This window comes from Rhinatrema bivittatum, chromosome 1 (assembly GCF_901001135.1).
Source record: "Rhinatrema bivittatum chromosome 1, aRhiBiv1.1, whole genome shotgun sequence".
Classification (NCBI taxonomy): domain Eukaryota; kingdom Metazoa; phylum Chordata; class Amphibia; order Gymnophiona; family Rhinatrematidae; genus Rhinatrema; species Rhinatrema bivittatum.
In genome coordinates this window covers 363361944-363388220 of record NC_042615.1, presented here as the reverse complement: position 1 = coordinate 363388220, position 26277 = coordinate 363361944, and the positions used below count along the sequence as shown (strand labels likewise).

The following is a 26277-nucleotide window of genomic DNA, read 5'->3' as shown; positions in this document are numbered from 1 at the left end:
CCGGCCAATGGCACGGATACCCTGTCACATGGTAAGGGCAAAGGCCATTGGCGCCATTTTTATTAGTGGCAGCCGACGGCCCGAGAGTGGGAGATCGCTCCCGGGACCCCCACTGGACCACCAAGTAACTGTAAAAAGTTTTTGGGGGGGGGGGGTCGGGAGAGTGGGGGCAGCTAAGGGATTAGTTTTAAAGGGTTGGGGTGGGTTTTTTGTTTATCGGCTCGGGCGCAGCCGATAAAAAAAAAACCCCGATTGGGCAGGACAAAAAAAAAAAACATGATATGAATCGGAACCGGAATTAGAACCGATTCTGGTTCCGATTCACATCTCTAGTCCTTATTGTTCCTATTTCACCACTCCTGAAAGCTTTGTTCCCTGGAGTCCTACCATCCCTATTCCTTCTGTACCTCCCAATCCCCAGCTATCTACTCTCTTATGTCCCTGCTCAAACTCCCAGTCCCCATTCTCCCCAAGCTTCAAAGCTGAGCCTTCTGCCTTTTAGGGCCAATGTCTTTAGCTCACCTCTCTTTGCAATTCAGCAACAGTTGGCAGCAGAACAGTGCAGATGATCTGGCACGTCTAATCTGCTCCCCTGGCCATTATCAATTCTCCTTTCTGTACAGTTCACAGATCAGCTGTTTGAACCATGCAGGAGGAAAAAGCACTGGCAGCAGGATAAGCAGGTTAGAAATGCCAGGCCAAGGGATACCTCTCTCCTTTTCACCAGGGCTGGGCTGTGGAGTGGGGATATAAGAGAGTTTGAGCAGAGGACAATGTTTCTACTTTGTCCCTTTGGATCACACTGGGGGTGGGGGGGGGAGGAAAAGGGAGAGCAGGGTAGTGAATTTCCTCTTTAGCCGTGCAGCCACCAGTGAGATAAAACTTTTGCACTGCCTGCTACTTCCAGATGTTTGTTACTGTAGGCACCAATCTGGTGTGCCTGATCAGAAATCCAAGTTTGGGATTGGCCAGGCTGGTCTGATGGCTCAGTAGCAGTGCTGTGTGCTTTTCATGTGGGAGAGTGGGTTTAATTCAGGAACCAAGTTTTGTACCTTGGGCCCTTCAGGGGCTGGGGAGATAGAGTGCAATGGTTATAGCCCCTGGGGGAAGGAATTCTCAATCATCATACAGTGGTTACATCTAATGGCCAGAATCGGAGGTAATGCATACTATATTTCTTTTATTTTCAGCGGTTCATGAGAGCAGCCCACGGACCGCCACATTCACCCTCCTGGCCCGGTCTCTCCAGCTGGCTTCCAATGCAGCCCCATGCCTCCAGGCTTCCTTGCAGTGGGTCTCCACGCTCCAATAAAGTGAAGAGCTGCTGCTGCTTCTCAAGGCAGGACACCACCAACGCCAAAGAGCCACGCTCCTCCTTAGGTGCATACCAGACCTCTCTGCATTTAAAGGGCCTGCAGATTTAAGCACAAAACAAGAAAAGGCAAGACACTACATTCAAAAATAACTTAAACTGCGATTTCACAAAAATTCACCTAGTGATTTTCCCTGCCTTGCACATGCTTTAGAATGTCCCATCAGGCGAGATCACGTGATGCAGTGAGGGAGGAGGATGTAATCCCCCTTTGCTCGGCGCCGGGCCTACTGCATCCGACCCCATCTGCCTCCCTAAAAGCCAAATTGTGAGTCTGCTTGTGCGTGGCGCTGTACCTGGACGATCAGGGAACAGAAAAAGAAAGGTATTTTTTTCATTTTTTCATTTATCAAATTTATTAATCGCCTAACACTGTTAGGCCTAGGCGATATACAAGATATACACACATAATAAAAGCAAAACAAAGAAGGTACACATACAGACAAAATAGTTTCATAGAAACTAAATACAAAAAAAAAAATAATAATAATAAAACAACAGTACATATTGTCCAAGAAGAGAACAATTAAAGTCTCATCCAAAATTCAAAACCAGAAGCACCTGGCCGGTTAAAAAAGACAGAGAAAAAGTGAAGGAGCGTCAGAGGTCTTCAGCCGGCTCAGTCATGGCCACCACTCCTGTGCCCGAATCGCTTTCCATTGCGCCACTTGCCGATGTCAAAACTGCGGTGCTGGAAGCTCTGGGACCCGATATTAAAAATATCTCCCTTAAAATCACTGAGATATTGGTGAATATGGGGAAAATTGAAGCGCATTTTTCAGAGCTGGAGAACCGCATGTCTGATGCCCAAGATAGACTCCAGACAGCACAGGCAGATATCATGGCACCACAAGCCTCGGTAGTAAAACAGGCGGCCCGGATTGAGGATTTGGAAAATCGCTCACACAGGTCGAACCTGCGATTTGTGGGATTGCCGGAGTCCCTTGAGGACAAGAATCTACCTGCAAAATTGGAGGCCTGGTTAGAGCAGGAGCTGGGCCTAACGCGAGCACATGGCAAGTTGCATATTGAGAGGGCACATAGGCTCGGGCCTCGTACACAAAATGCAGCCCGGCCGCGAGTGGTAGTGGCAAAAATATTCAGTTATGCCCACAAGCAAGAGATCCTTCAGGCGGCGAGAACGAAGCGAGAATTGTGCTATGAAAATACAAAGATTCTGGTGTTTCAGTATTTCTCTGCAGCGGTGGCTGCGCAGTGCAGGGCAATGGCTCCTGTTTGCACTCAATTAATAGCCCAGGGAGTTCGGGCCACACTTCTTTACCCTGCTCGGCTGTGGGTCGTCTCAGCTAAAGGTGTTTCCTGGTTTAATTCTGCTGAGGAGGCAAAGGCACTATTAAAAACTACAGCGTCAGGACCCAATAGTCCGCAACCTGCCCAAGCAGAACCCTGACATTTAGCACTAGTTTTGTGAACAAGAAGCGTTTTTTTTCCCTTTGTTTTCTACTAGTGCAAGTGAGATATGCACAACTAGCTGGAGAGAGTACATGGTTTTTTGGGTTTTTTTGCAGCCTAGCAGTCTATCATCAGCTATAGAGCAATGTGATTGCATATATTGTTACTTATGGTACAGCTTGTCTGTCAACCTAGGGCAGCTCTGTTTTCTACTAAGCTTACACTCTTTTACCTCTGTATAAACTCTGATCAGCGCAAGTGGACTTTTGACAGTGGGCACTGGTTCTATGAGCGAATAGTTTTTGGTTTTTTTTTTTATTCTCTGTTTCGCTCCTAGTGCTACTGAACTATGTAACAGCGAGCAGGTGAGAGTGCCTGGGTTTTTGTTTTTTTTTTTTTTACAGCCAAGCACTCTGCCACCATTTACAAGGCGATATGGGTGTTTATATTGCCAGTTATAGTTCACTGAGCCAGTTAAGTTATGGCAGCTGTTTCTACTTAAATTGACCTTTATTACTCACGTGGAAAAAAAAATGTTTTATAATAGTTGTTAAACATGAAGTGATATGTTAATGTGAAGTATAATAAGGCATTTATCATCTCATTTATTATAAATGATGGGGAGCAGATGGGGTCAAGATGGGGGGGAGGGGTGAGCCAGCATGATAGTGGTCTCGGTTTTACAAATTGGATGGGGAAACAATGGGGGGGTGGGAGGGAAGGAAGACAAGGGAAGGAGGGGGAGTAATGAGTCATGTAAGTGTTCATAGTGTGATCTTTGATATCATTTTTTCACCAGGTTGAAGTCCGGGGTGGACAAGCAGTGGGGAGCCCCGGCTGGGAGGGCTCACCCTGTGGATTAAAACTTGTGTCTATACTACACCTAATCTTACAGAAGGCAATAGCTAATTTTGACACTCGCTTAGTTACTTGGAATGTATGCGGGATCAATTCACCCATTAAGAGATCTAAGATTTTGTCTCTTTTAAAAAAGAAAAAAGCCAGTTTTGCATTTCTTCAAGAAACACATCTTAATGATGCATAACATGAGAAACTGCGGAGATGCTGGGGGGGGGAGGGGGGGAGGGGGAGAAGTGTATTATGCTTCTGCCACAACTAAATCAGCGGGAATGGCTATCCTAGTCAATAAGAATGTACCTTTCCGAGTACATAGGGAAATTAAGGACCCTATAGGACAGTATATTATATTAGAAGCAGATATACATCAGAGTAAGGTGGTTCTCTGTAACTTATATGCACCTAATAATTATAGCCCTAGCTTCTTCAGACAACTGTATCAACTTTTGGTACCGCACCTGGGAGACTGTATCATAATTGGTGGAGATTTCAATACAGTACGGGATCCTTTCCTGGATAAATCTCCTCCACAAAAAACAGACTCAGGATGTGGTAAAGGCCCGTCCTTTCTGGAGCATTCTTAACATCTGATTTGGCAGACGCTGCATCCAATCCTTTTTTAAACCCAGCTACACTAACTGCATTAACCACATCCCCTGGCAACAAATTCCAGAGTTTAATTGTGCGTTGAGTGAAAAAGAACTTTCTCTGATTCGTTTTAAATGTGCCACATGCTAACTTCATGGAGTGTCCCCTAATCCTTCTATTATCCGAAAGAGTAAATAATCGATTCACATTTACCCGTTCTAGACATCTCCTGATTTTTAACACCTCTATCATATCCCCCCTCAGCCATCTCTTCTCCAAGCTGAAAAGTCCTATCCTCTTTAGTCTTTTCTCATAAGGGAGTTGTTCCATTCCCTTTATCATTTTGGTCGCCCTTCTCTGTACTTCTCCATCACAACTATATCTTTTGTGAGCTGCGGCGACCAGAATTGTATATAGTATTCAAGGCAGTGGCGTAGCCAGAATTGATTTTTTGGGTGGGCACAAGGTTAACATAGGTGGGCACAAGGCATGCAGGTCTACTAGTTGTTTTCTTACTGATAAATAATGCCATATACTGCACCCTAGAATGGCTTTCTAAGTAGTTTGCAACAGCCATTACGTGTCATGTATGAAACTTTAAAATAATTTACTTCAATTATTTCAAGTATAGAAAACAATCAAATCCAATCATATAATAAAACAAAAATTAATGTATTCTTTCATGAACCATCTTTGCAGAAACCCAGAAATCTTCATAAATACAATAAAATATAATTAATCATCAGAACAGGTGCAGCGCAAAGCTAGGGCAATTCACATTACAAGTAACATGAAAAAGAAAATTCAAATTCTGGTGTAATCTCAGCAAAAAATAACCCTCCACTGCTATTTTGTGAAGTAACAAACTCTTGCAAAGAAAGAGGCATCTGGAACCTTGCCAAACAATCACAGCACTGACTCTCAGGATTCAAACAGCAACCTTATGAAAAAGCAGCAATGCAAATACTACACCAGCCCTAGAACATTAATACATCACCTACGGGAATAACAGAACAGGCTGGACTACTACTACAGAGAAACTATATGCTAGAAATACTCATTTCTGTCACAAACAGGCAAAACTGAGACCGACCCTTACCTAATATAGAAATAAGAGACTATAAATTAGAAACAGAAACATGTAGATAAAGCCAAAATAGAAAGCCTGAGAAACTAAAATGTCTGAACAGTGGAATACTTAAGAAAGAGCAAAATACAAAAATATAAGAATGCACATTCCCAAAGATGACATATTTAAATTGCTAACATCTCTCTCTCTCTCTCTCTCTCTATATATATATTTTTTTTTTTTTTACCTTTGTTGTCTGATCTTTGTATTTTTTCTAATCAGTTGGTCCTGGTCTCTCTTTCCCATTTTTTCCCTTGTCGCTCATTTCCTAATTCCTCTTCAGTGTCTTTTCTACTACTGTCTTCTTCCCTTCCACACACACACACATATATACATAAATGCTTTCTCTCACAGACTCCCTCACACACTCAGGCTCTCACTCTCATATGCTCTCCCCCCCCAGCTCACATTCTCTGCAGACACACATACAAGCTCTCACTTTCTCACCCCTCCCCAGGCTTATATTCTTATGCACACACAGACGCACATCCAGGCACCCATTCTCATCCACACACACAAACCCATTCTCACCCACACATACACACATTTAAGGTCCCATTCTCACCCACACATACACACTTTCAAGCACCCATTCTTACCCACATATTCAAGCTTCCATTCGCACCCACACACACAAACCCAGGCTCCCATTCTCACCCATATATATACACATTCAAGCTTCCATCCTCACCCACATATTCAAGCTTCCATTCTCACCCACATATTCAAGCTTCCATTCTCACCCACACACACAAACCCAGGCTCCCATTCTCACCCATATATACACACATTCAAGCTTCCAACCTCACCCACATATTCAAGCTTCCATTATCACCCACACACATTCAAGACTCCATTCTCACTCCCATACACACCCAGGGTCCGATTTTCACCCACACACACACAAGGCTCCCATTCTCATCCTCACATACACATTCAAGCCTGTGCACAGTTTCCGCTTCCCTCCCCCCAGAGCAGGAAGATCAGCTGGCCTCTCCTGCTGCCACTGGCCTCCTGCTATCTTCGGGCCGTATGGCCGACCGATCTTCCTGTTTGGGGGGGGGGGAGGAGAGCGGAAGCGCCGCGCACAGTTTCCGCTTCCTCCCCCAGAGCAGGAAGATCAGCTGGCCTCTCCTGCTGCCACTGGCCTCCTGCGTACAGCCGACCGATCTTCCTGCTGGGGGGGGGGAGCGGAAGCTGTGCGCGGCGCTTCCGCTCTTCTTCCCCCCCCCCCCCCACAACAGGAAGATCGGTCGGCCATACGGCCCGAAGATAGCAGGAGAGGCCAGCTGATCTTCCTGCTCTGGGGGGAGGAAGCGGAAGCTGTGCACGGCGCTTCCGCTCCCCCCCCCCCCCCCCCCCGCAAACAGGAAGATCGGTTGGCCATACGGACGGAAGATAGCAGGAGAGGCCAGCTGATCTTCCTGCTTTGGGGGGAGGAAGTGGAAGCTGTGCACGGCGCTTCCGCTCCCCCCCCCCCTCCCCCCGCAAACAGGAAGATCGGTCGGCCATATGGTTGTAGGACCGCTTCCCCACGTGTGCCGTGATGGCGTGCCAAGCATGGGTTCTCCTCTTCACTGTCGCGGGGATGGGATCCCGCGACAGCCTTGCAGTTCTGGTGTCAGTTGGGTGGGCCTGGGTCTAAATTGGGTGGGCAGCTGCCCACCCAGGCCCACCCATGGCTACGCCACTGATTCAAGGTGCGGTCTCATTTTGGAGCGATACAGAGGCATTATGACATTTTCCGTTTTATTCACCATTCCCTTTCTAATAATTCCCAATATTCTGTTTGCTTTTTTGACTGCCGCAGCACACTGAACCGATGATTTCAATGTGTTATCCACTATGACACCTAGATCACTTTCTTGGGTGGTAGCTCCTAATATGGAACCTAACATTGTGTAACTATAGCATGGATTATTTTTCCCTATATGCATCACCTTGCACTTATCCACATTAAATTTCATCTGCCATTTGGATGCCCAATTTTCCAGTCTCACAAGGTCTTCCTGCAATTAATCACAATCTGCTTGTGATTTAACTTCTCTGAATAATTTTGTATTATCTGCAAATTTGATTACCTCACTCATCGTATTTCTTTCCAGACCATTTATAAATATACTAGCCGTTAAGCCCGTAACAACGGGCTACATTTAAAAAAAATTTTTTGGTCCATTTCCTTCCCACTTCCTCCCCCCTCCCCTCACTCTCTCCTCCCTCCCCCCACCTCACTCTCTCCTCCCTCCCTCTCACCTCCCCCTCTATTCTCCCTCTCCTCCCCCCACCTCACTCTCTCCTCCTTCCCTCCACCTCCCCCTTCTATTATCCCTCTCCTCCCCCCTCCCCTCACTTCACTCTCTCCTACCTCCCCCACCTCACTCTTTCCTCCCTCCCATCTCCCCCCTCTATTCTCCCTCTCCTCCCTCCTCCCCCCACCTCACTCTCTCCCTCCCTCCCTCTCATCTCCTCCCTCCCTCAGCTCACTCTCTCCTCCCTCCCCACCTCAGCTCACTCTCTCCTCACTCCCCCCCTCCCCTCAGCTCACTCTCTCCTCCCTCCCCACACTCTCTCTTCCCTCCCCTCACTCACTCCCCTCCCCTTTCAGCTCATCCACAACCAGCAGACAGGGGGGTGTCCCGCGCACGCGTCGCCGCCACTACTGCTCCTCCCTCCCTCTCGCGCGCGCCGCCGCTACTGCTCCTCCCGCTCCTGCTCGTCGCCGCCGCCACTCCTGCTTGTTGCTGCTGTCGCCGCTGCCGCTCCTGCTTCTAAGGAGCAGGCGCCATTTTTTGGGGGGGGGCACGCTCTGCTCTGGCCGACGTGCTCGCATGCGCGGTAGAGCTGCTCTCTACTGCGCATTTGCGGCACGTCGGTCAGGGCTCCCTTATCTTGTAGATTGAAAAGTACGGGTCCCGATACAGATCCCTGAGGCACTCCACTGCCCACTCCCTTCCACTGAGAAAATTGTTCATTTAATCCTACTCTCTGTTTCCTGTCTTTTAGCCAGTTTGTAATCCACGAAAGAACATTGCTACCTATCCCATGACTTTTTACTTTTCCTAGAAGCCTTTCATGAGGAACTTTGTCAAGCGCCTTCTGAAAATCCAAATACACTACATCTACCGTTTATACACTTATCTACATGTTTATTAACTCCTTCAAAAAAGTGAAGCAGATTTTGAGGCAAGACTTGCCTTGGGTAAAGCCATGCTGACCTTGTTCCATTAAACCATGTCTTTCTATATGTTCTGTGATTTTGATATTTAGAACATTTTCCACTATTTTTCCTGGCATTGAAGTCAGGCTAACTGGTCTGTAGTTTCCAGATCGCCCCTGGAACCCTTTTTAAATATTGGGGTTACATTAGCCATCCCCCAGTCTTCAGGTACAATGGATGATTTTAATGATAGGTTACAAAATTTTACTAATAGATCTGAAATTTCATTTTTTAGTTCCTTCAGAACTCTGGGGTGTATACCATCTGGTCTAGGTGATTTACTACTCTTCAGTTTGTCAATCAGGCCTACCGCATCTTCTAGGTTCACCGTGATTTGGTTTAGTCCATCTGAATCATTACCCAAGAAAACCTTCTCCGGTATGGGTATCTCCCCAATATCCTCTTCAGTAAACACCGAAGCAAATAAATCATTTAATCTTTCCATGATGGCCTTATCTTCTCTAAGTGCCCCTTTAACCCCTCGACCACCTAATGATCCAACTGACTCCCTCCAGGCTTTCTGCTTCAGATATATTTGAAAAATGTTTTTACTGTGAGGTTTTGCCTCTATGGCCAACGTCTTTTCAAATTCTGTCTTAGCCTATCTTATCAATGCCTTCCATTTTACTTGCCAATGCTTATGCATTATCCTATTTTCTTCTGTTGGATCCTTCTTCCAATTTTTGAATGAAGATCTTTTGGCTAAAATAGCTTCTTTCACCTCACCTCACCTGCAAAGATTCTACCGCCTCATCGCACATACGACTGCTGCATTGAACTCATCCCAGGGACCATTGCCTCCCTGCTGACAGCTCTAGTTTCTGTCTCTCCCAGAAACCCAGGCCATGTCCATCTACATCCAGAAGAATCTAGAATGGGGATTTATCTGCCCTTCCTCTTCCCCAGCAGGAGCTGGGTTCTTTGTTGCAAAGAAAGATGGATCACTCAGGCCATGCATAGACTACCACGGCCTGAACACCATCACTAAGAAGAACCGTTATCTATTACCTCTACTATCAGAGATCTTTGTCCAGCTACAGGCACCAAGATATTCACAAAATTGAACCTTTTGGGGTGCATACATCATCTGCATCAAGTCCAGAGATGATTGGAAAATGGCATGTAACACTTGTGATGGACATTCTAAGTATTTGGTCATGCCCTTTGGGCTATGCAGTGCCCCAGCGGTTTTCCAGATAATGGTCAATGAGATCTTCCACAATCTGCCATACACTTGCATAATTGTATATTTGGATGACATATCAGTCTTTTTGCAAAACCTGAATTCCCACTGGAGAGATGTTCATATCATCCTACAACATCTGCGAGAGAATAATTTCTACTTCAAACAGGAAAACATTTGTTTCGAGCAGGAGGAATTCTCCTTTCTTGGGTACATAGTCTCCTGAGACAGATTCCACATGGATCCTGACAACATAAAAGCCATCATGGACTGGCCTTGTCTGGTAGGCCTTCAGGCCTTACAAAGGTTCCTGGGGTTTGCCAATTTTTTCTGTCAGTTTATCCCAAATTACTCTTCCATGGCATCTCCTCTTACTGCCCTCACCCGTAAGGGCACCAACCCCAAAGATTGGCCGTTTGAGGCTATAGACATATTCCAACAGTTAAAGAAGGCTTTTTCTGACAAGCCCTGCCTATGTCATCTGGATTCTACAAGAACCTTCATCCTAGATGTAGATGCTTCTCCCCTCGGGGAAGGTGCTGTCCTCAGCCAACACACTCCAGAAGAGGTACTCCAGCTATGTTCCTTCTTCTCTAAGAAGGCCTCTCCAGCTGAATGCAACTACAGCATTGAAGATCAAAAGCTCCTGGCCTTCAAACTAGCCCTCAAGGAATGCAGCCAATGTACACAGACTACAAGAATATTGAACATCTACATCAAGCTCAGAAACGTAATGCAAGACAGGCCCATTGGTCTCTGTTCTTTGCTTGCTTCAGTTCTGAACTATAGTATACCCGGCAATCAAGAACTAATGGGCAGATGCAGTCTCTTGCTCCTTTCAGACCAAAGATGTTCCAGACCATCCTAGGAATAACATTGATCCTGCTAAAATACTTCTGGCCACTATGGTAGCCATCCCTCCAGGAAAGACAGTCATGCAAAACTGTTGAAATGGGCCCAAGACTCACATATCGCAGGCCATCCTGGACATGCATGAACCCTTGGTTGCCCCAGATGAAACAATACATCAAAAATTATGTTGTGCTGCATGGCTGATCCAGGGGGCTGTTACAGCCATTGCCAGCCCCAGGGAACCCTGGATCCACTTGTCCACAGACTTTATCATGGACTTCCTCATCTCTAACGGCACCACCGTGATCTGGGTGGTGATTGACTGGTTCATGAAGAAAGTACACGTCATCCCATTACCAAGCCTTCCTTCTGAGCCAGAGTTAGTGCAACTCTTAAGAACATAAGAAATTGCCATGCTGGGTCAAGTCCAAGGGTCCATCAAGCCGAGCATCCTGTTTCCAACAGAGGCCAAACCAGGCCACAAGAACCTGGCAATTACCAAAACACTAAGAAGATCCCATGCTACTGATGCAATTAATAGCAGTGGCTATTCCCTTAGTAAACTTGATTAATAGCAGTTAATGGACTTCTCCTCCAAGAACTTATCCAAACCTTTTTTGAACCCAGCTACACTAACTGCACTAACCACATCCCCTGGCAACAAATTCCAGAGCTTAATTGTGCATTGAGTGAAATAATTTTCTCCGATTAGTCTTAAATGTGCTACTTGCTAACTTCATGGAATGCCCCCTAGTCCTTCTATTATTCAAAAGTGTAAATAACCGATTCACATATACTCGTTCAAGACCTCTCATGATCTTAAAGACCTCTATCATATCCCCCCTCCATATTGATTACCTGCATGGCCTACCTCAACATATACTATCAGATAGAGAAGTTCAATTTGCTGCGTCAATGAATGCCAGGATAACTGGGCCTCCATCTATATTGGGCCAAATTCTCTCATAACACACAAATCAACACAACCACTTGCTCCTCACCTTTTCAGCTGTTCTATGGAAAACAGCCTGTGCCTCCTTTACCACTGCCTATGACAGTCCTGTCTCCAGTGGCTCAACTCTATGCCCAGGAATTGCATGAACTATGGAAACAGTCAAACACTTGATTGAGAAAGCCACTGCCACAGTCAAGAAAACAGTAGATGCCCATAGAAGACTGGATCCTCAGTTTAAAGTAGGAGAGAAAATCTGGCTGAGCACCTGACACATATGCCTACGGCTTCTCTCTATGTGCCTGGCACCACATTTTATTGGGCCTTTCTCTGTGCTTTGGCAACTGGGCCCTGTCACATATCAATAAGATTACAATACTTGTTGAAAATTCACGACATATTTCATGTTCACTGCTCAAACCAGTAATATTCTCTTGGCCCTCTAGAGTACCACCTGAACCACAAAATGTAGATGCTGATGAAGATGAGGTAGACAAAGTCTTAGAAGTTCTGGATTCCCGCCGGAGGTGCAAGAAAGTGAAATATCTGATTTTGTGAAAAAACTACGGCCTAGAATAAAATTCTTTGGAGTCAGCCTCAACATCTTGGATCTCAACCTGTTGAGAGACTTCCATTAACGGTAACTCAAGAATCACAGAGCCTCAAAGAGGGGTACAGTTACATTCAGTGGTTCGCAGACTGCTCCCACAGACCGCTGCACTCACCCTCCTGCCTGGGCAGTTCCAGCTGGTTCCCGACACAGTCCCTCGCCTCCAGGCTTCCGTGCTTTGATGCAGTAAAGAGCCACCACTGCTTCTTACAGCAGGATGCCGCCAACAAGTCATGCTCCTTCTTAAGCACATGTGTGATCAACCTCCGTACATTTAAAAGGACCGTGGCAGGAAAAGCTCCATGATGCTTCCTGATGACATTAGATGCTCAGGCCTATAAAAGGCCCTTACTGTCTTTCCCTCACTGCCTCAGCAATAGGTCCCATTTTTCCTGAGTAGCTCGTATTGCTTCCAGCTTTCCTGTCTTTGTTCCAGCCTTGACCTCAATCCTCATCTAGTTGTCTTGTCTTCATCCTGCTATCTTCAGGTTGTCTTCTGTCTCCATTCCAGTCCATTCTCGCTGCCCGCTTGTTCTTGTTCTTGCCTATCTGCCCTGCCTATCTGTCCTTTTCTCCTCCCTTGAATGGATACCTGGTGTGACCATTGTTTGAATCTTGGATACAATTGACTGCAGCCTGCCTCAAACCACTGCCTGGACCTAGCACATAGCTGATTGCTGCCTGCCTACAACCCTAGCCAACCTCGGATCCACTCAGGGGCAGTTCTATAATAAGGCAAGGTGAGGCGGCCGCTTCAGGCGGCAAGATTACAGTTTTTGTGCAGAATTTGGAGCAGACCCCACTGTGCCACATGTGGACACCATCCCACTTGTGGCGAAGAGTAAGGAAGCCCCGTCGTGCCGCATCGTGGTAAAGAGGAAGGCCCTGGCATGCCGTGTCATGGCAAAGAGCAAGGAGGGCCCGGCATGCCGCATGGCAGTAAAGACGGAGGTGCAAGTCCCGGCATGCCACAAGTGGAGCAGGCCCCAGTGTGTCTGTGTGCAGTGGTTGTGAGAGACTGAGAGACTGTGTATAGAGGTATGTGTTTAAGACTGCAAGCCAGTTTGTGTGTGTATGGAGAGCATGAATGAGGTTGTATGTTTGTGTGTGTGTGCCAGAAAGAGGAAGTCTTTGTGAGGAGATTGTGAATGAATGTATATGTGTGTGAGAGATTAGGAGATGGTGTGCATAGAAAAGGGAATGTGTGTATGTGAGGGAGTGAGGATGCTTGTTTGTGAGAGAAGGAGCCTGTGTGAAGGGATAAGTGTGTGTGTGAGAAAGAGAGGGATCCAATGTGCAGGGGTGTGTGAGAGATAGGTAGCCTGTGTGAGGGTGTATGCATGAGAGAGAAAGGGAGCCTGGGTGTGGGTGTGTGTGTGTGTGTGGGTGGGTGTGTGTGTGTGTATGCAGGAGAAAGAGAGGAAGCTTATATGAGGGGGGTATGTATGTGCACAAGAGAGAGGGACCCTGTGTGTGTATGCGTGTGAGAGAGAGAGAGGGAGCCAATGTGCAGGGGTGTGTGTGTGTATGAGAGAGAGGGAGAGGGAGCCAATGTGCAGGGGTGGGTGTGTGTATGAGAGAGAGGGAGCCAATGTGCAGGGGTGTGTGTGTGTATGAGAGAGAGAGAGAGGGAGCCAATGTGCAGGGGTGTGTGTGTGTATGAGAGAGAGAGAGAGAGGGAGCCAATGTGCAGGGGTGTGTGTATGAGAGAGAGAGAGAGATAGCCTGTGTGAGGGTGTATGCATAAAAGAGAAAGGGAGTCTGTGTGAGGGAGTGTGGATGTGCACGTGAGAGAGGGAGCCTGTGAGTGTGAATAAGAGGGACAGAGGGGGAGGTGGAGGAGAGAGGAGGAGAGAGGAGGACCCGCCTGAATTGCCTAATTACCTCTGAACTTTTGCCTGCGGTGAGGAACGAGGGGAGACGAGCTCCTTGGCCCCCTCGACGGAACAACCATTGCCCCGCCTTCTTTCTGACGTCATTCAGGGGCGTCTGGCTAGATGTTAAAAGCCAGCCCCCTGCGATGGATTTCTGAGGTGGAGGAGAGAGGAGGACTCGCCTGAATTGCCTAATTACCTCTGAACTTTTGCCTGCGGTGAGGAACTAGGGGAGACGAGCTCCTTGGCCCCCTTGACGGAACAACCATTGCCCCGCCTTCTTTCTGAAGTCATTCAGGGGCGTCTGGCTAGACGTTAAAAGCCAGCCCCCTGCGGCGCTTGTCAACGCCGGCGTGTCGCCAAAGGGGCGCGCGGCTATGTGGGAAAATTCAACCAATAAATTACATCAAGAGAGAAGTGATTTGGAATAGCAATCGTGAGTAATTTTAATAATTAGTCTTTCCTCTGTACCTAAGCCTCCATCCAAGAAAGAAAATTTGACGTAAGAGAGTGATTGAAGAGGTCAGTTGACTTTATACGAATGCCTCATACAAAAAGGAAGGCTAAAATAAGGGAGATGATAGCTTCATCTCCCTTGACTGAGCCTTCTCAATTACAAATTTCAGACTTCTTCACTCCAACACATGATGTTGTATCCGGGTTGAAGGCTATTGAGGAGTCAGACATAGAGCGGATGTCTGCTCTTCCAGCCGAGACATCGTTGAGCCCCGGAGCTCCGTGTATCCCTCCTCCACCTCTGTCTACTTCTATGGACTTGTCAAGTTCAGTTGTAGTGCAGGGGGATATGAGAGGAGAGGTCCTTGCTGAAGAGGGAAATGGGGAAACAAGAGAAAATCTGGGGATGTCTCCACATTTGGAAAATCCAGCCCAAATTACCATGGAATCTCTCTGGGCGGCTATTAAGTCTTTAGAATTGGCTATCCTCAATCTAACTAAAATTACAACGGATTCTAAATTGAAAGTTTTGAATATTGAGACTTCTATCTCTAAGGTGGATAAGGAAAATGAACAGATGAAAGTCAGAATGGATAAATTAGAAACTTGTCATCAAAAATTTACTAAGTCAGAAATCCTTTATGACAAGAGGTTAGAATTTATTGAAAATTCATTGAAATATCAGAACCTTAGAATCTTAAATTTTCCTAGGCACACTTTAGTAACACCACAAGACATGTTTAAAGAATATTTGACTCATATATTGAAAATACCACAGCAGGCCTTGCCTGCCTTTTCTAAAATATATTATGTTGCAGTTAAAGAAAATACAGTAAATAGCAAACCAGGAGAATCTCCATTAAACTTAACAGCTTTAATTGAGGTTACACCTGAAGATAAAATATCCTTGAGGGCTATATTACATGTGACCTTTGTTTTTGCTGCAGAAAGGGATACAGTATTTCGCCTTTTCATGAGGAATCGACATGATCTCTTTCATGGAGAAAAAATCTGGATATACCCAGATCTCTCTAGAGCAACGCAAATTAGAAGGAAAAACTTTTTAGCGATTAAAAAAGAGGTAGAGAGTAAAGGTGGTAAAATGATCATTAAATTCCCATGCAGCTGCGAAGTAACGTATCTTGATCAGAAATATGTTTTCTTCGGAATTTCACAGATACGTACTTTTCTTGATTCCCAAACCCAAATGTCTTCAGCTAGTGGATCAGAGCAATAGTATTGGAAAAGTCATGTGTTCTCTTTAAATTCAATTGTTCATATTGCCTTTATCGCTTAGTATAATTCTTCTTTTTCTTTCCTGGAAATTATCTCTGTTTTTAAATACAGATTTTATTTTTGCTTTTTGGGTATTAATTTCCTTATGAACCATAAATATGCTGTATTTAATTTCTTGATCAGTTACTTGATTGTATAAATGAAATTGCATAAATAAAAAATTAAAAAAAAAAAAGAGGGACAGAGGGAACCTGTGTGAGGGCCAGTACTGAGAGAGGGATCAAATTCTGGGAATGGAGATAGAGTAGAAGAAGTTGAGCCTAGTAGGGAAGGAGAGAGATAGTGGAGGATGAAGGAGTTTGTGGGCCTGGGAAGGCAAAGTGAAAGGAGAGTGCCAGGGGAGCAGGGAGAGAGGGAGGAAGGAAGGGAGGAAAGGACACTCTTACAATGAACTTCTAAGGAAATTCTGCTCAAAATATTTAAAACTCTCCATCTTTAACTAATAAATATTTCTGTATTACATTTTAAATTACTTACTTAAAGATCGTCATGTACATTGTGTTATTTTGACCAATATAAAGTAGGCACAATTTTGCAGAATTTTCAATTTTTGTGTGCAGAATTCCCCCAGCAAAAGAAAGGTCCCGTGGCAGTGCGGAACTGCGATGTGCTGGTGGCATTTTCACTCCCTACCAGCAAAAGGACGATCCAGTGGCCAAAGAAGAGTCACTGCGATGCCGCCAGCATTTCTCCCACACTCAGGGCAGGAAAGGGTCTGAGGTGCTGCCAGCATTTTCCCCACAGTTGGCAGCAGAAGAGGCCTTGCTGTGCAGGCAGAGGAAAGATCCAGACTGTGGTGCATGAAAGACTTGCCCTGTGAGAGTGAGTGCCTGTGTGTGAGAAAGACTTTGTGAGTGTGTATGAGAGGGTGTGTGTAATGCATATGAGAGGGTGGAGGTGTATGTGCAAGGTGTGTGTATATGTCTTTATGAGAGAGTGTATGGGGTGAGTGTGTGTGTGTGTATATATGACAGGGTGGTGTGTGTATGTGTACATAAGAGAAGGTGTGTGTATATACGAGAAGAGTTTTTGTGTGTGTATATATGTATGTATGTGTCTATGAGGGAGAGTGCCTGCACATGTGTGTGCGTATGTGAGAGTACCTGTATATATGTGTGTCAGAGAGGTTAAAGTTTGTGCACCCTCCTCCAATCTACGACAGTCTCAGGAGACAGGAAATCTAAGGTTCCCAGGAATAAAGAGTGGGAGATTTTTTTTTTATCCTTGTTAGATTTAATTATTGGATGTGATATATCTGCTGTTTTAAAATATGTTAGTAGTATTTGGTAATATTTTAAACATTTGTATATGTGTTTTTAATTGGCTGAATTTATCAACAGATTTGACATTCTTTTTATTGGTATGTTTAATGTTTTATGTTTCTTGATTGTGTTACATTATTTACAGAGTGACTTCTTGTGATTTCCAGTTCAGTTTTTGTCTGCATGTTTCAATTTATATTTTATGATCTCTTTATTCTGTATTTGATGAGTGTCTGTCTGTGTTCTGCTTGTGTGATTGAGGCTTTGCGTATTCTGCTAGCATGTAGTTATTTGTTTTCCTAATAGAAGGTGTATTGGTGTTTAGGGCCTGATGTAATATTTGCAGTATGGCTTTTTCATAGGTTGAGTGCTGACAGTTATATATCATAACTGTCAGCACTCAACCTATGAAAAAGCCATACTGCAATTGTAGTTCAGTTTATTCCTGGCTTTCTGTGGGCCAAGTCCACACCCAGTGCACTTTACCATAGGCGTAATACCATATGGGATCCAGTAAACCACCTTGATTACTATGAGAAAGGTAGTTTATTATGTCTGTTAAACTATTGTTATTAATGTTATGTTCTGTAGGTCTTGAACTATTAGTGGGCCCTTGAGTTGTGGCGAATGAAGACTCTGCCCACAGGGAGGAGCCCTGTGGGCCCTTACCACAACAGGCAAGGTCTCAGTAGTGATGGACAACAGAGGAAATAACTTTATTATACAGCAATGGAGATCTGAAGAGTGAAGCAAAAGAGTCAGTACTGTAGCTGGTCAGTCAAGAAGTAATCTGCAGTGCGGAATGGTCCTGTGATTACCTTCTCTAGGCTCAGCTTGTGCTGGCAATTCCGGTAGTGGTCCGCAGCACGGGGTAGGCCGGAAGCTGCTGGTATAGTTGCACAAGACAAGAGGGATCCGGTAGTGGCCCGCAAGCGGGGTAACCCAAGAATCCGTGCCACGAAGGTAGTGTACTCACACCGATACTATAGAGGCAGATGGAGAACAGGCACCGAGGATGCCTGGAACAAGCACAGCTGAGTCGTCTGAGAAAGATGCAGGAACTCACTGAAACAGAGAGACAGAGAATGGTTCTTCGAAGAGCGGATAGCCCTGAGTGTGGCAAGGCCCCCAAGGAGCGGGTACCTAGGTCACCCAGAAGTCAGTGAGGCGAAGTCCCAGAAAGGCGGAACTAGCAGGACGAGATTCCTTGCTAACTCGTCTTCCAAGAAGTCAGCTGAGTTTAAGTATGGTAGGCAGATGACGTCATGCGGTGGGGACGCCCCCAAGGTTCCCGCCATGATGCGTTTAAAAAGGGGGCAGGCGCATGTGCACGCGTGTCTTAGGTAACCCCGGATGTAAGATGGCGGCCGGGAGCTCCCACGCCATCCTGGGCACACCATGAGGGTCGGCGTGTGGAAGCGGAGGCCGCCATTCTGCCCAGACTCGGAGCAGCATAGAGAAAGGAGGTGAGCAGCAAAGGTCGCAGCCGCCTGCGATCGACGGGCGCAACAATTGAAAGTGTGGTTTTGCAATGTATGCCTATATAATATATATGTTATTGTAAGTGATATTTTTATTTTAGAAGATTGTACTTTGAATGTCTATTTTCCATATGCAATCTGCTTTTTTAGGTTGGGGAAGTTAATAAATTTAAAATGGAAAAGAATGCATAAGTTTTAATTATGTGGAGAGGGGAGGGAACAGGGAATGAATGGCTGTAGGGTTTGTCTAGGGCATCTAATACCCTTGTATCAGCCCTAAGAGAGAGTGTGTCACACACACAGACTCCCACCATTCACCAACCTCTCACACCCCTAGGGGGCAGATCCTGGAGAAGGGTGGGAGGCAGGCAATAGGGAATGGGGGAGTTCTATTTCTAGACCCAGGAAGTGGGACAGCCAAAGTCTTCTCTGCCCCATTAAACATTTTTCCGGCGCCCCCTAGTGCGGATGCCGAAGACTGAGAACAAAAAAATAACAGGCCCAAAAACTGAGTGGTTAGAGCAGTGGGCTGCAAACAAGGGAAGCCAAGGTTCAAATCCTATTGCCATTCCTTGTGACATTGGGCAAGTCACTTCATCCTCCATTGCCTTCCCCCTGTCCTGACCCTTGGTGATTTCACCTGCACAGGGCCATGGGGGTGGGGTGGGGGTCCATTTCATCTTTCACCTCAGGCAGCAGATTACCTTGAGCAGCCCCTGGACCTACTCTTCTGCCTTCGGCAGAGACTTCACCTAAGTCCTGCCGGCCCTGGCACACAAAGACTCAACCCAAGTGGAACAAGGGCTAGTATAGATGAAGGCCTTGATGGATCTCTGCCTCATCTGGATCCACCTACGGGAAGTGGGAACCTGCAGGGCTCCTTCCTGCAGGTAGTGTCAATCCTGCCTTGGTCCAAGGGTCCATAGTTACAACAGGTTCAGAGGGAGCTGTGATCTGTGACCATGGGTGCCTGAGTACCCCAAATATTGAGCAAGCTGTTTCACTGTGTTGAGGGAGGGGCAGTTTATGTGGAGTTTAGTGCCCCCCAGGTCCTTTTGAAAAACTGGCCGAGGAATATTGATTGGGCTAGGTGCGGTAGGGATGGTCAAAAATGTGGTAAAATTCTAGACAATTGTGAATGAACTCTTATGGCACCCTAGGCCAGAAGAAGAAACTATCTGACCCCCCCCCCCCAAAAAAAGAGCAAAATAAAACAAATTACGTTTTGTCCAGACTCCAGTTATGGAAGAAACACATTTGACTGCCCTGAATGGAGAGGAAACATCTTGAGATAGGAACTAAAAGAAATACGTGCATGCCCCTTATTTTATTATCATTGGCATTGTTACCTGTCACGTTCTCCAGTTCAAAACAGTTCGGCTGACAGCAGCTTTTACAATGCCCTTTAATCTGTGCCTACATTTCAGTCCCCACTTGGGGGAAGGGCGGGAGAGAGAGAGAGAGGAAGGATTGATTTAAAAAAATACTGCTGGGAACTTCCCTCTTTTTCAAATGAGGTGTAATATTTTCTCACGTCACAGCCAGGACGATCACCTTTCATGAAAGCTACGCTAGAGATCCCGATCTGGGAGTAAGAAGAGACTGACAAGACAGTAAATTCCAATCACAGGGAGAGCAAAATAAGCAAAGTAATTAAATGTAAAGGAACCGTACGTCTGCAAAATGTCTGCTGTGGAGTACCCCAAGCCCTTGCTGAGGCGAATCTTTAATGAAAGGCAAAGGAACACTTCTCTGCCTCTGTACTATGAGAACTTTCTGTGGATCAAGCGTTCCAAGCACAAGGTAAGGAATCCTATCATCACCTGGAGAAACATTTTACCATGTACCAGGAAAAAAAAAACCAAACCAACTATTGAAAACTAATCAGCCTAGGAAGATAGAACCCACTGCTATTTAGTAAACGTCATAGTTCTGTCCTGCTGTGTAGTTTGCAGCATAGGGTAGATCTTGTACTAATATTAAGAAAAAAAGTAATCTTCGGTTTTTTTGTGAGTTTGTTAGAAATACTTTTATCTGTCCAGTGTGATTTACTGAAAATAAATGATTGGCTCAGATTTCAAAATGTTTTCCTCAAAGCCTGTGTTTATAGTCAAACTTGTTTTGAAGTCGAGCCCAAAAGCTTTGCGAAGGAGCTATTTACTGGTAAAGTGATCACTTTTATTCAGTAACTAAGAAGGTTGAGTGCTTCTCTGTCTTGGTAGCTAACCATATAATTTCATTTTGCCCCAACGTGGACTTTTTCCATGCCTTTTGTTTACTTTGTAAAAATAAAAAAAATGTTGGGTTTTTTTTTTTTTGTGATTTGCTGTTTCTGAACATAGGAACAGACTGAAAAACAGAAAATTGCGTTTAAAGTCAGTTCTTAAATCGAGTCAGCAAAAACTAGGCGCATTCATCTCTGTTTATTTCTTGTATGTGGATTGTCCAGTTAATTAGTTAGTTGTAAATGTGTACCCATGGTAACACCACACTGAGGTGAAATATCTGTTGGAAATGGACTCAGAGTTTTGTAACTTAAGCAGCTGTAACTTACTAATTACTTTGTGTATTCAGTCAGGAATAAGGAACTCTAACAGGTTACTTTGAAAAGCAAGTTACAAATCTGAGGGATTTTGTAGCATGATGGAAGAACAAGTATATTTACTTTTATGTACTCTGCAGTCTGCTAGACAATATTGATGGAAAGATCTTTCTTGATTCAAGCTCAAGGTAGACCCGAAATGTGACCATGCCAGGCTGGAATATGGATTGTTGATGGTATTTTGTCATGATGTCCAATGAAGCTATTAATGTTTGACATATAAACAGAAGTGGCATTATGCATGTGTATGGCCCAGGGAAAATGAGAATTGTAGAGCTGTCTGCTCCAGCATCTTCTCCCCTATCAGTCACAGATGAGGCCAATATGGCCTGGCTTATTCAACTGGCCTGCATTCCCAAGAGGAGAGAACGCCAAGTCCAGCAGAGACAACGGGTTTCTCTGCACTTTTTCAAAGCCCCTGTTTTACTGCCTCACTTTATTTCCTTCCTGATATTGTAGAAGTGGGTCAGCATCCTGATTCCCCAGTCGTTCAAGACTGAGTTCCTCTGCCAGTTTCTGCTTCCTGGGCTGCATCGCGAACACAATAGGCTGCCCTTCCAGATCTGAGCAGGAAATACCTCTGCAAGCTGCCCATGGGTTTGCAAAGGAAAGGTTAGGGTGGGGGGCGAAGGCATGGGGGTTGGTGATTGTAGGTTAGAGAAGTGCTGAAAAAGCACACCCGCGTTAGTTATGCTTTAGAGCACGTCCATAGCAGAGGTGTTAGTGGTAGTGCTGGAAGGTATCAAACATAAGCAACAGTACACCTGCAAATTGAAAAACAGATATTTTACTTTGCATTACCAATAAAATAACTATTCTTGATAGCCCTGCTTATATTAAACATTAAGCTATGTTGAAGATTACTTTTGCACCTTCTGCTCAGCACAGGGATACTAGATGCAGCACTAGAATCTTCATTCACTCTGCATTTCTCTCAAAATGTCAACTTTTTGTAAGAGAGAAATTACACACATACAGAAATGTGAATGTGAGGCAGAAAAAACAATGGTGGTATATACAGTGCATTCAGAAAGTATTCAGATCCCTTCATTTTTTCCACATTTTGTTACGTTACAGCCTTATTCTAAAATGGATAATATGCATTTTTCCCTCCTCATTCTACACACAGTACCCCATAATGACAAAGCAAAATCAGGTTTGTAGAAATGTGTGCAAATTAATTTTAAAAAAACCTGAAATATTACATTTACATAAGTATTCAGAAACTGTGCTATGACATTCAAGTTGAGCTCAAGGCATCCTTGACATGTTTCTCCCAACTTGACTGGAGTCCACCTATGGTAAATTCAGTTGTTGGACATGATTTGGAAAGACACATACCTGTTTATGTTAAGGTCCCACAGTTGACAGTACATGTCAGAGCAAAATCAAAGCCATGAAGTCAAAAAAATTGTCTGTAGCCCTCGAGGACTGGATAGTGTTGAGGCACAGATCTGGGGAAAGGTGGAAAACTATTGTTGCAGCCTTGAAGGTCCCAAAGAACCTAGTGGCCTCCTGTGAGGCAGCGCCCCCTAGTGTCCCCTTGTGAGCATTGTGCAGAACCAGGCTGGGAGCCCAGTCCCCTTTAAATCCCCTTAGAGGGAGCATGGCTGTGGGCAGCGCCTGTCTGCTTCTGCTGCCCTCTGTTAGCTCTCTCTTGCCGGAGATGCTGGCGTGGTGCTATTATCACTGCAGAGGCAAGCCGGCAGAGGAAGAAGCAGGTAAGTGCTGCTCAGACTTCTGCCAGCTCTGGGGAGGGAAGGGACAGAAGAAGCAACAGCTGAATATATCGGGGGGGGGGGGGGGGGGGGGGGGGGGCCTGGAATAGGAAGGTGTCACAGAGTGTCAGAGAGAGAGAAAAGGGAAGGTGATAATGCCAGAAGGGTAGAGGGAAGGGAAGTGCTGATGATGCCAGGGGAGAGGGAAGATTAAGATGATGATGGTGCCAGAGGGGAGGAGGGAGAAGGGAGGGAAGAGAAAGTGCTGATGATTCCAGGGGCTGGAGGGAGAAGGTGGTGATATTAGGGAATGGATGAAGAGAAAAGGGAAGGGAAGAAGGTTGATGATGCCAGGGGAGAGGAAGAGAAGGTGCTGCTGATGCCAGATGGGGAGAAAGAGAGGGGAGGGAAGAGAAAGTGATGATGCCAGGGGATGGAGAGTGAAGTGGTAATGATGCCAGAGTGTGAAGGGAGAGAGTTTGAGCAGCGGAAAGGGAAGAAGGTGATGTTATCAGGGGAGAGGGAAGAGAAGGTGATGATGATGTCAGAAGGTTGAAGGGAGGGAGAGAGAGAAAATAAAGTGGTGATGATGCCATACGAGTGGTGGGAGAGTGACAGTGTGGTGGTGATGTCAGAAGAGTGGAGGGATAGGGAAAGGGAAAGAAAAATGGTAATGATGCCAGAAAGATGGAGGGAGAGGGAGGAGGATGATGCCAGGGGAAAGGAAAAGACGCCAGGAGGTGTGGAGGGGAGGAAAAGGGAAAGGAAGAAAGTGATGATGCCAGTGGGGGTGAGGAGGGGGGAAGGGAAGGAAAAGAAAGATAAAATGATGGTGCCAGGGGGATGGAGGGAAGAGGGATGGGAAGAGAAGGTGACTGTGCCATGGTGGGATGAAAGGAAAGGGAGAGTGATAATACCAAGGGGTAGAGGGAGAAGGAACGTGATGATGCCAGAAGTGGGTGGAGAGGGAAGTGAAGATGATGATGGTGATGGTGTGCCACAATGAAGTTAACCCTGTGCCGGGTGTGCCAATAGTCTGCTGCCACCATGCTTCTTCGTAGGGATGGTATTTGCTAGGTGAGTGAAGCACTTACCTGCTTCACTCACCTAGCAAATACCATCCCTACGAAGAAGCATGGTGGCAGCAGACTATTGGAAATGAGAAGAAAAGATAAAAGGGTTAGCCTTACGTTTCAGCTCAGGAACAAAGGTTGGGAGGAAGGCGCATCACAGGGAGCTGCAATGAACAGAAGCTTTCTACAGTTCAGTCAGAGTTCAGTTAAACAGAGAAAGGATCAGTTTCTTATATCATCCTCTTCCTGCTTTGAAACATTTCCTCACCTCTAATCCTGCTTTCTAACACGTTTCCTCAGTCTCAGGTTTAAAACCTCTAAATCTCTGCTATTTTCCCCTTGCAGCCTGCTTTTCCCTCTCATTCTAATGAAGCAGCTGTTGAAGGTCATCTGGTTGCTAACCAAACCCTGCCAGTTGCTCTGCACTTGATTGCTGAGGCAGCCTCTCCTTGCCAACGCACTGATCCGCTCTGCGGCGCTTAGATTATAAATGACATAAATAGACTGGATGTGGCAAGGTTACAGGGAAAGTTAGTATCCCTTGTACTGAAAACAGAAGCTGCAGGGGACAGTTAGGTTCACGGTGATGAGCTGCAGCATCTTAACACGGTGCCAATCAGGTCACCAGCTGCTCTGGGGGGCCATAACCTCTGGGTTATAAATGCAAGATACATGCGCATGCCGTTTCTTTCCATTATTTGTGTTGCTCGCTTTTTTTTTAAAGATGGTAAATACATTTATACATTTATTAGACACACTTGTCAACAAGGATATCCTAAAAGGATGTTAAATAGCGCCAAGAAGAGAGCTAAGAAACTGGACAGAGAGGATTTATTGATGTTAGAGTCTAGGCAGAAGGATGATGAGGCTTCCTGTTATATAACACTGTATACCAGCCAACCTGAGTGCTCAACAAAACTCTAGGATGTTATCCCAGCACTAAAGACTTTCTATCAGAAAGTCCTAAAATTGCTTATTGATAGGAGAATAGACTGAAGAAAGGTACAGCCTCTTTAAATCACGGTCTAAAGTAGGAAAACACTTCTCTTGCTCCTAGCTAGGCTTTTTATTAGAGGTCTGTATAAACATAGGGCTTCATTCATCCAAAATCCTTTTGGCCACTGGAGGATAAGTAATGAGAAATATTTGGGTTTTCTCAAACAGCAGCTGGTGTAAGAGGAGATATTCACCACATATTCAGCAAAAAAAAAAAAAAAATAGGTGTGTGTGTGTGTATCTATCTATCTATCTATCTATCTATATATATATATATATATATATATATATATATGAGTGTGTTTTTATGTATGTATGTATATATATCATGAAAAGAATACTTGTTGCACAGAGGAGGAGAATCCACTACAGCTGTCCATTAACAACCTGCCTACAACACACAGACCTGCCCTAAAATTGCCCTTTGCCATTTGTTCCCCTCTGGGAGCCCTCAGATCTGAACATGTATCCCTGCTAGAAACTTACTTAAGAGTGGGTTGCAGTGCTAACCCTGCTTCAAAGATTCTACTTCTTCCTATCAGCTCGATTTTAAAAGTGTTGCTTTTGCAAAAATCCCCTTATATGTGCGTATGGGCTGCACGCAAGCAACTCGGATTTTAAAAAGTTGCAAAATATGCAAATACGTACCCATCCGCACGTGAGGATGTAAAAGGGGAGGGGGCATGGGTGTTCTGGGGCGGGGCCAAGACTTACACATGTAACTCTGAATTCTAAAAATGAAACCCACAGCACGTGTATGCTAGATATCCCTGTAACTCTACTGCTGCTCCTGATGAGGAGCAAGTCTGGAGATCTTAGGTTTTAGGGCTTACAGGACAGGGTGAGCGATCCAGGTCAGTTGGGCAGTGTGCAGGATGAAGAACCAGAGGGTCCGAAAGACCTCGCTGTTAACTGGACAAACTGGTGGACTTGATTGGAAAACTGGGACTGCGCCTTGCGCGAGCAGGTTATAAAATTCGCTGACATAGTTCTATTGAAAACACAGGTGTGCTAGCTGTGCTCGAGTAACCTCTTAAAATTAGGGGCACAGTTGTGCACGGTTGGTGCATTTTAAACCACATGTGCTTAAAGTAAACACACGATTAATAATTCTAGCACATCCTTGCTTGTGCGCAGATACGAGCGTGTATGTGCGCTCGTTTCAAAATCAACCTCTATGGAAGAAATAACTTAGGGAGGCAAGACATAACGCTTGGCTTTTTCTTCTCCCTCTCTCAATAAAACAACACACACTTCATGGCATTACAAAAAGGCCACAGTTTATTCCTCATAACCCACTACAATTTTTACGATTGTAACAATTATAACAATGCCCCCCCTCCCC

At 45.3% G+C, this 26277-nt stretch overlaps 1 protein-coding gene and 1 long non-coding RNA gene across 6 annotated transcripts in view; one reads left to right on the top strand and one right to left on the bottom strand.

The window, feature by feature from the left end:
- Positions 1-1160: 1160 nt before the first annotated feature.
- On the bottom strand, positions 1161-24326 carry LOC115091021. The gene is made up of 4 exons (XR_003856577.1): positions 24205-24326; positions 23971-24012; positions 22487-22599; positions 1161-1412 (listed from the first exon to the last, which is right to left on the bottom strand). It is a non-coding gene; the product is annotated as an uncharacterized LOC115091021 (long non-coding RNA).
- STAP1 (signal transducing adaptor family member 1) overlaps positions 1446-26277 on the top strand; it is a 164261-nt gene continuing 139429 nt past the window's right edge. The window contains exons 1-2 of one of the 5 annotated variants that reach the window (XM_029600772.1): positions 1446-1697; positions 20085-20346. In XM_029600772.1, coding sequence (XP_029456632.1) covers positions 20227-20346 — 120 coding nt within the window. In that variant the 5' untranslated portion in view covers positions 1446-1697; positions 20085-20226. Of the gene's footprint in view, positions 1698-20005; positions 20347-26277 lie in introns of those variants that run through there. The other 4 variants (XM_029600793.1, XM_029600778.1, XM_029600785.1 and 1 more) reach the window with 4 other exon arrangements.